The 13,774-nt window shown below is 37.5% G+C and overlaps 1 protein-coding gene across 1 annotated transcript in view; it reads right to left on the bottom strand.

The window, feature by feature from the left end:
* Positions 1-8,507, bottom strand: part of pdss2 (prenyl (decaprenyl) diphosphate synthase, subunit 2) — a 33,714-nt gene extending 25,207 nt beyond the window's left edge. The window contains exon 1 of the mRNA XM_079856291.1: positions 7,932-8,507. Coding sequence (XP_079712417.1) covers positions 7,932-8,158 — 227 coding nt within the window. The 5' untranslated portion in view covers positions 8,159-8,507. The remainder of the gene's footprint in view (positions 1-7,931) is intronic.
* Between the last annotated feature and the right edge of the window lie 5,267 nt (positions 8,508-13,774).

The following is a 13,774-nucleotide window of genomic DNA, read 5'->3' as shown; positions in this document are numbered from 1 at the left end:
GTAAAGTGTATTTAGTGTACATTTGTGTGGTAAATTGGAACAACTTCAAGTATACTTAGTATACTTATATGCCTGTGTAGGGACTAATTACATGCTTGATTACTGATATTAAAATGTACTTTATTTGTGTTACAAGTACATTACAAATTCATTACGAGTGTCTTCGAAATATACCATAAGTGTATATATAAATATAGAAAAATATTATAGATATTTTTATTTTTAAAAGATTTATTTTTGCCTTTTATTAAGATAGGACAGTAGCTACACAGGAAGTGAGAAGGGAGAGAGAGAGAGAGAGAGAGAGAGAGGGGGACGGGATCGGGAAAGGTCCACAAGCTGGGACTCGAACTCAGGTCGCCCGAAGCACAACGGCTACATGTCGGCACACTAACTCACGAGGCTATCAGCGCCGACCATAAGTGTATTAGATTTTAATAAGAAGTATATCCTCACTTGCTCAGTAATACCTTTGGCTTATTCTAAATACTACAAATTGCACACTTTGTCTTCAATAACAAATGCACATTAATAAAAAAAAAAATACTTATCTATACTTTGTATAGCTATATGCATGTATGTATTGTATACTATAATGTATTTTGAAAGCATACTTTCAATGCATTATTACAATAATCATTTCCAGCACAGTTAAAATCTACCTAAAATATATTTTTAATAAAGTGCAAATAAATACACTTTTAAAAAATAAACTGAATTTTCACTTCAAGTATATTTTTCTAAAATATTTTTAGAAAATATATTAAAGTACAATTATATTAAAAGTAAAACTGTTAAAAGTTGTATTGTGAAAATAGGTAAAAGCATGATGCTAATATACTTTTATTATATTTAAAGATAGTAAAAAAATGTGTTGGTATATTTGCAATGTACTATTGAAAAAGGGAATATATTTCAGATACAATAAAGTATACTTTTTTTTTCACTAGGGAACTCCACAGCTTAAACAGTTCAAACGCTGTTGCTGATCATTTCCATCCCTTTATGACCACAGTGTACCCATCTTTTGATGGCTACTTCCAGCAGGATAACGTGTCATTTCTTGATGTCACGTCATGACAATGAGTTCAAATACTCAAATGGCCTCCACACTCAATAGATCTCAATCAACTAGAGCACCTTTGGGATGTGGTGGAACGGGAAATTCACATCATGGATGTCCAGCCGACAAATCTGCTGCAACTGCGTGTCAATATGGAGCAAAATCTCTAAGGAATGTTTCCAGCACCTTGTTGAATCTATGCCACAAAGAATTAAGGCAGTTCTGAAGGTGAAAAGGGGTCCAACCCAGCAGTAGCAAGGTGTACATAATAAAGTGGCCGGTGAGTGTTGAAAGACAATAGAAAAGTAGTCCAGCGCAATGCAAAAATGTGCTCAGTGTGAACGGCCCCTAATAGTTCTATAATAACCTTCTGTTTAGTGAGTGAACGAGGCATCTGAGCCATTTCAGTGAGGAAGTGAACGGTCTGAGTGATTTAGTCCATCAGTCCACCACTTGAGCGTTTCATTGGCAAATTGGGCTGAATCTTGTGCTGTATGTTTGATTTTGTGTGCAGCTATAAGGACAACTCAATAGAAAGTTTACATCCAGACTGTTATTAATCTGATGTAGTGACGTACATATCACAAGCATTCCAGGGCTACAATAGTCTCTGGTTGCCGGGCAATGAGGCATAATGCAGTTCCTGTGACGACAAAGGCTGTAATCCCGTCTCCAGGCAGAGAGTCACTTGTCATGAATCACAACTGTGGTAATCAAGATGAGATGACACCCAGACACGCCCACTACCAAAAAGCCCAGAGAGAGAGAGAGAGAGAGAGAGAGAGAGAGAGAGAGAGAGAGAGAGAGAGAGAGAGAGAGAGAGAGAGAGAGAGAGAGAGAGAGAGAGAGAGAGAGAGAGAGAGAGAGAGAGAGAGGTGGGCAGGATATATCATGACAGAATGAATGAATAAAGGAGAGACGGGAGACATTTAAGGTACAAACGAGAAATAGAAATACAGAAAAGTGGCTTATAGCAGGAGAATCAATGAGTGTGGTTACATATATCATCTTACATAGATTATGCTTAAAAATAACCCAATACCATGCAAGTCATGTAATCATTGTAAACTGTATTCTTTTATCAGGTAAAGGTCATAAATGGTTTAAGTGAAACCTGATCAGCACACACCCATTACTCAGTTTTCAGTGTTCTGAGTGGCCAGTGTTATTTTAGTATTTATATACTATTATAGTATTTATTAATATTTTTTAATTAGCTTTTAATTTCACAATTTCATTTTTAGGGGCTGTAGCCCCTATCGTATCCGTTAGTTTTCTTATTATTCCTCCCTAATGGCAGTCTAAAGCAGCCATATGAACCGTAAGTAAGAAAATGATCAAATTTGGTACACTTGAAATGATGGTAATGAATAGTAATCTGACCAATTTTGTAGCCTCTAGGACAAACTCTATAGCGCCAGCACCAGTTCAAAGATTCACATTTGAAACAAACAATTATAACTTTTGAACCCTTTGACCAAGAAAAATTAAACTTGGTACACCTGATTCCTCTCAACATGTTGATCACATTCAACATCTTACATTAAGACAGTAGTGGACATTTTGAAAAGTACACAGAGCTGCATAGACATGACTAAACAGATTTTTTTATACATTTTTGTTCAAAAGTTATGATTTTGCGAAGGTAACGAGGTCGACCCAAAATTGGTTCAGAGGCTGTATCTCAGCCAAACTTTGATCACTCGAAACGAAAATTGGTACGCTTCATCAGAACCATGATCTGAGGGTCCATGCCAAATTTGGGAAAAGCACCACCTACAAGTCATGAGATCTAAAAAATGGCTTTTGCTAATAACATTTGAACAGTTTGTCAGAACTCATTCATTAATCATTAATTATTCGTGAACTTCAATTGTTGACTCCTTTCTTGTCCGCAGCAAATCGCGGGACTGCGGAACTCGAAGCACTGTATTTTTCTGGACCGCCCACTCCCACCTGCAGCAAAGGTAAAAACCGACCCACTCCTGCGAGATTTGCATTGATGTCTAAATATAAAAAATACCATGTTTATGGCTACATGTTTTTCCTTGGTGTTAATAATGAGTTGATTTTTGATAGCTCTGTCTTGTGTTGTTCATGTGAACGCAATCAATCAAACAGCCCTCATATACACCAGGTCACATCCCAAGATGTGAAAGACTATCCCGTTGAACAATTCACAGGTTTTTAACATCTTCCAGTCCACCAGTCATGTTGCCTTTAGCTAACATTTTAAAACCCCTGATAGAAAGGTCAGACTAGAGAACTATGAAATAATCTGGTCACATCCACCGCCCAGAAACACACACACCATCACTCAATCAGACAGAAACTGTATCTCAAAACATGCACACAAACACACATCATTAAATCACAAACTCACTCTACTGCAAAGTGAGGAGCAGGGAGTCATTAAAACAAGACGAGTGGTGATAAGAAATGATTGGAAAGAGGGAATGAAAGAGTGATGGAATGTTACAGACCAGCTGGAAAGTGTTTATGACCCTTACGAACAAGGAGTGCGCAGTGAAGTAAATTTAATATGTGTGAAACATTTTTAAGGGGCTGTTCACACAGGATGGCATTTTTTGGTTAGCCAATGAAAACATGAGCTAGATGGATGTCTTTGACCCCCCCCCCATAGTGAATCTTTCTGGGGGGGGGGGGGGGGGGGGGTTCCACATCTTGCACCATGAGCAATGTCAAGATACCCATGTGTCACAGGGGACAAATGCCAGTCATAAAATAATGGGCCAATCAGATGAATCTGGGGGTGGGATGAGCATATTTACATATATTTCATATATTTTTAACATCTTTTTAAATACACTATGCTGCTTTTACCACATTAGTGTGTCCTGTGTGAACGACCCCTAATAGCTAAAAAAGAAAACTGCTGTAAATATCAATCAAAACGCCACAGCGAATGATGTCACTGGGAAAATGTGACATTACATCACTGCACTCTGTTCTTCTGGAATATTATGTGTGTTTGCAGCAGGGCCATCACTTTAATACACGGAGACTGAGGCAACATTTTTTGGGTGGGTCAAATTCGTTTTTCGGGGTTTCAAACTGGGGTCCGTGGAAAAGTTTAGAGAAAAACAGTTTAAATAATAATAATAATAATAAATTAAAATGTAAATAAATTAATAACAGTACAGTACTATAAGGAGCGGAAATTTTTAATAATGTGACGTAATAGACACTAAATATTTTTGTAATATTAAAACACAGTATAAATCGGGTCTTTATACAAAAACCTAAATCGATGCCTTTTAAATTTTAGGATGGCGGTCTCTCGCCGTAAAATATTGAAAAGCCCTGCCATAGAGGACCTCAGTGAGACCACCCTGTCACAGTGCCTGTGTATGTTTGTGGAGAAAAACACATCTGTGTGTGTAACTGTGAAGGTCTTCCCCTGACGTGTCACGGACATCTCCGTAAGCTCTTTCCGCAACCGCAAACTGCTCTGAACTTCGCTGAGGTCTGTGTTTTTTTTGTAAAGAATGAACCGAAAGGCAAAGCGGAACGTGAGCTGGCATTGCCCGACTCGCCAGCCTGCAATTGTGCATATAAATATCTGTGGCGCGTCTTAGGAGACGGCTGAATCTGCACTGATGCTGAGGAGAGAAGACAGGGTCCCCTCCCAAATGGATTGTCATATCAGATTTAGGTGTATAGGTTATTACACCCTTGGGCTACTGTTTCCAGCACTGTCGTCTGGATGGGCCGGATTGAGTTTCCGAACTCTCTCTCCCTCTAAAACCAAGCGCACACACACAAACACTCAGTCTTTATTTCCTCTTAAAACTTTCTGTATGTCATTCAGTTAGACAGCACTCAGGTGAAAAAAAGTTCAAGGGATAGTTCACCCAAAACATTTTTAATTCTGTCATAATTCACTCGCCCTCGTGTTGTTTCAAACCTGTTTGACTTTCTCTCTTCTGTGGAACATACAAAAAATATGTCTATGTGCTCTTTGTCCACACAATGGACGTCAATGGTAACCAAAACCGTTACCAACATTCTTCAAAATATCTTCTTTTGTGTTCCACAGAAGAACTAAAGTCATACAGGTTTGCACAGGGTGAGTACATTTGCACAACATTTTCCTTTTGGGGTGAATTATCCCTTTTAGGATTTTTTTTTTTTTAGTTTCCTTTTGAAAATATTTTGTGTTTGGAGGTAATTCGTGGTTCAGATTCAAATTCCAGATATGCCTCTTGAGTTCAGACTGTACCTGTTCTCTCACTGAAAACTGATCAGAAGGTTTGAGTCAGCCAACTTATTACACAAAACACCTAAAGCTAACATTTACGCACGGCAAATCACAGGCTAAATTAATGAATAAAGTCTATAGAGACAAAGTGAAGCTCACAGCAGTGTAAAAAAAAAGCTTGGAGTGCTATACTAAAAAAAATAAATAAAAAAAAAGTCAAGAAATGAACCTGATCTATGGTATCACAGAGTGGGCTGTCTGTCTCAAAAGTTGCACAAAATCAGACTGGAACTGCAAATGGCAGCCACTGGAGGGAGCCAGCTTTAATTTGGCTATGGCTACTTGAAAGTGACTTTTAAGTACTCTATTTCCAGGGTCTATCTCCTAGGAGTAACCTAGAGGTTAAGTGCCTTGCTCAAGTGAATTCAATAACTCTCCCATTTCTAATTCGCCCCTAACCGGAACTGAACCGTTGACTTCTGCAGTCAAGATGCAAAACCATTAGGTAACGTTCACCTGTAGACCTAGGAGAGGACAAAAGTCTCATTTATTAAGCCTTCCACGCTCAATGAACATGCTTTAACTGGACTAGCCTGAAAAATACAATTCGTGCACATTATTTGACATATGATTCGTAGTTTCAGTTTCATTCTTTCACCAACAAAACAGCTTTATGTGTGCTACATGATTCAATAGCACAGGACTATAGTGAGGAATTACAAGAAAACATCATCCAGCCTATTGATTTATAGAAGAAATGACTAGACTTGCATTGCATCTCAATGAACAAACTGAACAGATCAGCACCCAGAGGGTCAGCAGGATGTTAAACTCTTATGATGCCTTTTAATTTGTCCTCTGAGAGCCAAAAGCCACTTCTGCTAATGACCAGCATCTTTAACCACTATATTCAGGTGATACTCCAGTGTGTAAATCAGTTTGTCACTTGAATGCACATCAGGGGCTTCTTTACACACTACGATCTTTCAAATCCTGCTAAACTGGAGGCTTGGCTCATGTATATTAACCAGGTTACGTTATACTTATAACTGATTGGCTGAAGTGCAGTCGGGAATTAATTTGAGCAACGCTACTATTGGTTCAATATCATTAATTGTGTCAAACAGCAATTTATTCCAATAAGTAAACCAAGCAACGTCAAGATGACCTAATCAATATTCATGAACCAGGCCTAACCCATATAGGGTTGATAAATAGGCCCCATGACAGCTAGAAGATGTATGCATGTTGGTTACGGTAAGTTTGATTTATAATGAACTGGTTAATTCGATCATAAGAAACAACACAATTTATTATTACACGTACAGCTCTGGTTAGTTGTAAACCAGCACTTAGGCGAACCGTCATTGTGAAAGTCTTTATATCAAGTGCTGCTTTAAAGGAATAGTTCACTTTAAAATGAAAATTCTGTCATCATATACTCACCCTCATGTTGTTTCAAACCTGTATGAATTTCTTTCTTCTGCTGAACACAAAGGAAGATATTTAGAAGAATGTCAGTAACCAGACAGTTTCTGGGTCCCATTGACTTCCATAGTATATATTTTTTCCTACTATGGAAGTCAATGGGACCCAGAAACTGCCTGGTTACTGACACTCTTCTAAATATCTTCCTTTCTGTTCAGCAGAAGAAAGAAATTCATACAGGTTTGAAACAACATGAGGGTGAGTATATGATGACAGAATTTTCATTTTAAAGTGAACTATCCCTTTAATTTCAATTGGCAACATGTTGCAGAGTTGCAAAAAGAAAAGCTTTACAGAAAAAGTTTTGTCCTTGTGTGCTTATGCGGTTGTCAATCCTACAATTTACACCTGCTGTACTTCTGGTAGTTCTACTACTTTAGGTTTTTGATTACGGACTCATTAGTTTGAGTCTAATCTATAATACAGTCAGAAATACAGGGCAAGATCATTGCATGCATAAAAAGATGAGATGCCTGATTTGAGATCTACACTGTCTAATAAGTTCAAAACAATTTAGATTGATCCTTAACATTTCTGAATTCTTTTTTTGTTTATCAAATGTTGCGTTGTTGAATGTTGTAGTCTAAAACCAAACTGATGGTGGTGGAGGAGGTTACAGTTTATTAATTGTTCTTCTACAACATTCTCTAGGATCATTGACATAACGGTAAGACTGATATTAAACGTTAATTGGAAATCAGGCCGGAATCCCCCAATTTAAACTGGTGTGTACAGCCTTTTTCCAGAATATTGGCAATTGATAGATTTATCAAGTGAGCTAATGGAGCCATCATCAAGAAACTATAATTCTGAATAAAATTAATATCCAAATTGTAGACATCCTTTACTGTTGAATTTGGTCATATATTTTTAATTACAATTATAAATATATTTCAAAAATAAATATCAATATTTTAAAGTGTATGGTAATGGCGAATCTGGATTTTCAGCAGTTTTGACAGTTTGCTGTAATAGTCTTCACACATAATCCTTCAGAAATCATTCTGATTCATATGCTGATTTAGTGCTTATGAAACATTTATTATTGCACGTTGTAATATTCATTACAGCCAACTCTGTTTCCATATGAATGTTTAAAAAACTGTCAAGTCTTTCTTGTCTGGTGCCCAGAAGACAGTCATGAATAAAACACAGTACCTGGCGGTGTTTAGCAGAGGATGTTTCGTTCCCACAAGCTTCCTAACATGCATGGCCACGTTACTGAGCTCGTCACTAAGTAAACAGCGTAAACTCAGGAATGAAGTTGGATATCCTACGATCTTTTCCGCATCAGACACCACTTTAGTCCAGTTAGAGGGAGAAGGGTTGGAGAAAATACTCAGGTGCCTCCGTCCAATATAAGAGAGCCGTGACCTCCAAGCCATTTTTAAAACAAATAAAACTAATAGACTAGTTATTTAAATGCATGAATGTTCATTGGTGCTTTCAGATAAGTTCACATCAGGAATCTGACACTGTCTTTCACTTTTTGAGTGTCAAATCCAGCAGCCTCTGTCCTCCCCAATGTCACCTCCTTATGGAAGAAAACGGCATCTTCTTCAACACAGAAGTCTCCTTCGCTGATCGAGCGATGGTCTCTGGTTAATTCAAATACATTTGCCCAACCCGATGGTCTGTGGTGTTTATCGAGTGTCCGGTTCTACGAAATTAAACTCTCACGTTTTGACAGCTGCACCGGGTCGCCATCTTCCACGAATCAGTTTACGGTCTGTCGTAAAGACTGCGCGATTAACCCCTTCGTCACCATAACCCTCTTCAACAAAACCTTGAGACCATACATTTTGGTATCTGGCTAAAGAAAAAAAGTTTTACATTTCTTAAATAAATCAATTTTTCTTTTTCTGAATCTTTGGTTTTTATATCCATGTTTCTTATTTTACATTGGACATTAAAGTCCCCATGAAATCAATGAAGTTAGTTTGGCTTTTAGTATGAATTTAAGCTAATGTGCTTCGAAACAATGACAAAATTCGCATTTAGAAGCTATACGGATATCTTTTTTTATTTATTTTTTTATAAACATAAACATAAGATATCTCACTTCCGCCAAAATGGATCAATGATTTGATGACATCACTCTGCACTTCAGCTTCTCATCAGATTTTCTGTCCAATCAAAGGCTCTCTAGAATCTAAAGCATCCCGCCCCCTAAATTATAAATAGACGCTGAAGCTGCAGCTAAAATCTGTCACTTTTTCGCACATTTACTATTTCCTACATGGGGGCGAATGGTTTCACATTAGTGTCATGCCGCCTCAGTGTTCACACAGTCTGCTCCGGTCCAGAGACACGATAGCACCGATTGGGTCTGCGAGAGTCAGCGCACACCAGAAAACGTATTGGACACATTTGAATTCTGCACAATGCTGTATTTTAAAGCGATATCGAGGAGATTAGGAGAAGTTCAACGGCTCTGGCCGAGCTGTGATATAAACTAAATGCTATTGGCTCTTTTAAAAAGGGGAGGATCTGTTTGATATGTCCTGCCCTGTCTTCCTGTTTCAGTGGAAATTACGTTAACACACTGAATAATGATGCAGTTTCAAGGCACTTCAGTGGGCAACCCACCAGAGTACACTGATTAATGTAGTTTGAATTATATCTTTGTTTACCTTTAGCTTAGTTTTGTTTAACCTGTCCATATTGGTATCTGCATAATTTGTCTTGTGTGAACGTTCAATGTGCACCAAAATAGGCTAGGCTACTTGTTGATTACACAGACAGCCTTTGATAAAAACAATGAAAACTAGATCATCTTAAAAACATGTTCATAATAAAATGCATATTAGAATAACAACGTCAACTCTTTTCTGCTTCAAACACAGTATCGCTGAAAACTAACTTTTTGAGTGTAACATTGTGGCCATACAAAAGTGTCACCATCTGTGATAGGTTTGAGCAAAAACGTGAATTTCCCAACAAAGGCTGCAGTGTCCAAATAAATACATTGTCCTTCAATTACACAATTCAGGTTGTGTAAAAAGTAACTTTTGACATCATTAATGTTCTTGCGCTTAAGTGAAATTCTCTCCTGGCTTTTAACAGTTGATACAGCTGAATTTGTTATCCCATGGGATTCATTTGACTGGCATGATCTCAATATGGGGATTATCACAAATCCAGAATAATCACTCTACAACATGCAATACAGAGCAGTGTTTCTCAATCGGGTGGGTCACAACTCAGAAATGGGTCGCAAGTGTTTTCTAGGGTCATGCAGACTAAACAATGGGAAGGTGCAAATAATAAAATCCAACTAACCATATAATCACACATGGTTAATATGCCTTATTAACCTTAAAGGAAGGAGAAAATCCATAATTTACTAAACTATGACCTTGCATAACTGTTACTATATTTCATGCTAAGATATAAGACAGTGAATTTAAAAGATTAAGATCATTAGCCCAGTTCAGTCTGGTAAACTGATGCCTTGGGTCACAATGATTATGTGATCTGGTACATTTTTGCTATCCTATTTGACTCAATTGCAGGGCATCTTTCATTTAGTCTTTTGAAGCTGATCAAGAATCAGTAAACATGCGGCAAAAAAAAAAAAAAAAAAAATCTTGCATATTTGAAATCTGATAAATATTTAATAGAGCTGCTTATATCAAAATAAGTTAAGCAATTTTCAACTTTTTTAAAAAGTTATACAAGATTCAACAAATTTTTAAGACAGTTTAATGTAGCTGAAATTTAAACATTCAAGTTGATTGAAAATTAAAAATTTGAAGCAGCATCTACATATTTAGAGCATATTTGCAATGTATGTTTGGCCATTTTTACATTTAATGCCATTTAGTATAATCACACACACACACACACACACACACACACACATATATATAATTTTTTTTTTTTTTTTTTTTCTGTAACGTTAATATTCTGTAATATATTTTCTGCAATTTTCTGACAATGTTAACCACAATGCCACACCGCCTAATTTTGTAGACATGAAAAATGAACCTATAGCCTAGGTTTGAGAAAACTGAAAGACACTTTTAAAAGCAGGAAGATGTTTAGCAGAGAATTTCCAATGTGATTACATATTCACACATGCTGCTTTGGGCAGAGAGAGAGACTGACAGAAAGAGTAGAAATGAAGGGTCTCTCTGCTCTCCTCTCCCTTTGAAATTCAATAAATTCGACCTTCTATTTAAGACTAGGTTGCATTACTTTAATCAACAACACATGGCACATGAATCTCAGATTCCCCCAATACCCCTCAGCTATTTTACAATGAACTGTCTAAGAAGTTATTTACCAAAAGACTGTAAGGTAACGCTGGTAGATGCCCTTACCATTACTGATATAACTAAATCATTTCTTAACAGTGGATCATTAAAACTGTTACGCGTTTTCAATATCTGATTAGACTGGAGCAACTTGGTGCATAAACCAGGAACCAAATCAGTCCAGCCTCAGAAATTGTTAACTTATTACATCTCTGAAATGTCAACAGCCCTATTTCATTCACAACCTTCACGTTTTGCATAAAAAGTTCTGCTCATTTGCCAAAAAACACCTCTACAAGTTCAAAACATTGATGCTTCTAATGGCATTCTATGAAATTACCAACACAAATAACCAACCATCTGCTACATGATTCCTGCAGAGCTCTGCTTTTTGGGTCTCCACGTTCAATTCACCTGTCGTTCTTTATTTGCTGCAGTACAGTGTTTGCTCACAGCTTCATTTGTCTCTTCGATCGAATCCTAGTCATTCTTTCAATTGTTGTCACTTATGATTAATTAACAAATTAAAACTGTAATCATCACATAATTAAGAGGTCTGTTGTAGCCTGCTTCAAGAGGTAATTTAATCAAACCGAAACTTCACGAGCAACATTTGTCTTTCTAGAGTTGTCTTTATGGGACTGGAGATATAGCCTAACCAAGACAGCAAACTGTTGTGGTGTGTTTGAAAGTTCCTGTTCAACCATAGGATCTGGTATAATGGTAGACCTCAGTGCATCAAAAGGGATTTGTGGAAAAACATCATGGAAAATAGTAAGTTGGTTACAGTATAAATTTTTGTTTTTTTTAAATGAAAATAGATGATATTTTGAAGAATGTTGGTAACCAGACAGTTGACGGCTATTGACTTCAGTGGCTACCGTCAAATGTCTGGTTACCAACATTCTTTAACTTATTTTGTGCTCAACAGAAGAAAGAAACTCATACAGGTTTGGAACAACTTGAGGGTGAGTAAAAGATGATTTTTGGGTGAACTGTCTTTAAAAACCTGGGCACCAGTTGTCTTAATTTAAAGAAGTATCAAATTAATCTAAAGGAAAAATGAAAATTGGCCAGTCATTAAACAACTGAAAGCAATCTAACCACTTGCATGTACTTTTCAAACAGCTGTTTTTGAATTCCCTCATCTGTTGACCCTCATCTGACGGCTGTTGTGTGTTTCAATGGAAAGCTGTATTTTGCATAGAGCCTGCGGGTGATCCGAGTCCCATTTAAAGATAATATAAGGTGAGTTTCTGCCTTTAAATGAAGGGAGGAATTCAGTTGTGTTGTGTTCGTGAAATAAAGATATGATGCTACGGCGGATGAGACTGTTATACACATCTCAGAGTCAGAGAGAAGCTTCATCTGTCCCTGTGATTGTAAAACGAATGTTTATTTTTCACAAACCAGTTACGGATTCTGCATCCAGCTGTTTTCCATTTACTTTTAATTCCTTTTGTAATACTTCCCTCTTGTAGAAATCCCATAAGTATCTTTTTGAAATGGAGACCCACTAACACACGCATTCTCTCACACACACTTCAGCGGACACAATGCACACACAATATAAACAAGCAGGGATTACAATGAGAACAGAAAAGGCTGATGTTGTCTCATGACCACACTTTTTCCACCAGGCGTTTCCCACGAGACGTAAATTCCATCCTTTAATCTTATTTGTCATTGCATATTAGGGCCTTACTTGTGTTTACAAACCATATTCCTCTGCACTTGATACACAAGGCTAAGAGCTATGGAATCGAATCGGAGTGAAAGCCAATCCACGCTGGAGAAAACACAGTTTGGGCTGTTAGAGAAACGGGCTGAAGCACCTCCTCTAGTATCAAGAGGGGTAACAGTATCCCTGCTAGAATGTAACTGTTTATCATGGGCTAGTGTTCGGCAGGGGCTGCCAGAGCTGTGTGTGCTAAACAATGCACTCATTCAGGCCGTCGCGCATCTGCTAGTGATCTGGGACGGTACGTCGATACGCTCTCAAGGACGACGGCCTCTGGTCCGATCCAGAGGAGAGAGGAGGTCTCGTGCCACCGTGTCCTACATGTGCCATGCTTGAAGAGCGAATTCACCGGTGGATTGGAGGAGCAAAAAAAGAGAAGGAGGGAAACTGGGAGTGATTTTGGTTAAACATTCAGATTTTTCTTTCTTTTACATCAAGACAAACCAAAAATCATCTGTGTGACTTTCATCTCCATCTTTACAGTCCATTAACTCTTTCTGTCAAAGTTGTAGTCATGCATGTTCCTTACAGAATATCAGGTTTGACTGGTCTGTAAGAGATCAGCCTTACCTTAAATATTGAAATAAAAATGTATTTTAGAATGTGATTTGTTTGTTGCAGGTGGACCTGTGTGCACTTTAAGATGCCCCCCCCCCCCCCCCCAAAAAAAAATGGGTCATGGGTTTCGATAAGGCTGCAGGACAGCAGGTGAAAAATAAGGTTAAACAGGCATATTAAAATGCAACTCACCATGCAATCAATATAGCAAAATAAAAAATAAAACACTTCCCATATCTTTTTTTATTAGCATCAAAAGTCATGTGTCACTCAAATAATGTTTTTAACTATTTTGCTGCAAATTCACCTGTCTTTAATACTAATACAATATTTGTTCCATGTTTAGCCTATATATATATACATATATCTTTTTATATATATACAAATGTATCAATTTTTGTCATGTTTTGCCATGTTTGCTCATTGTTGGACCTTTGGGATTC

This window comes from Squalius cephalus (assembly GCF_949319135.1).
Source record: "Squalius cephalus genome assembly, chromosome: 21".
In the NCBI taxonomy this organism is placed as follows: Eukaryota; Metazoa; Chordata; class Actinopteri; order Cypriniformes; family Leuciscidae; genus Squalius; species Squalius cephalus.
Note: the sequence above shows the minus strand (reverse complement) of the source record. Positions and strands in the feature narration are given on the sequence as shown.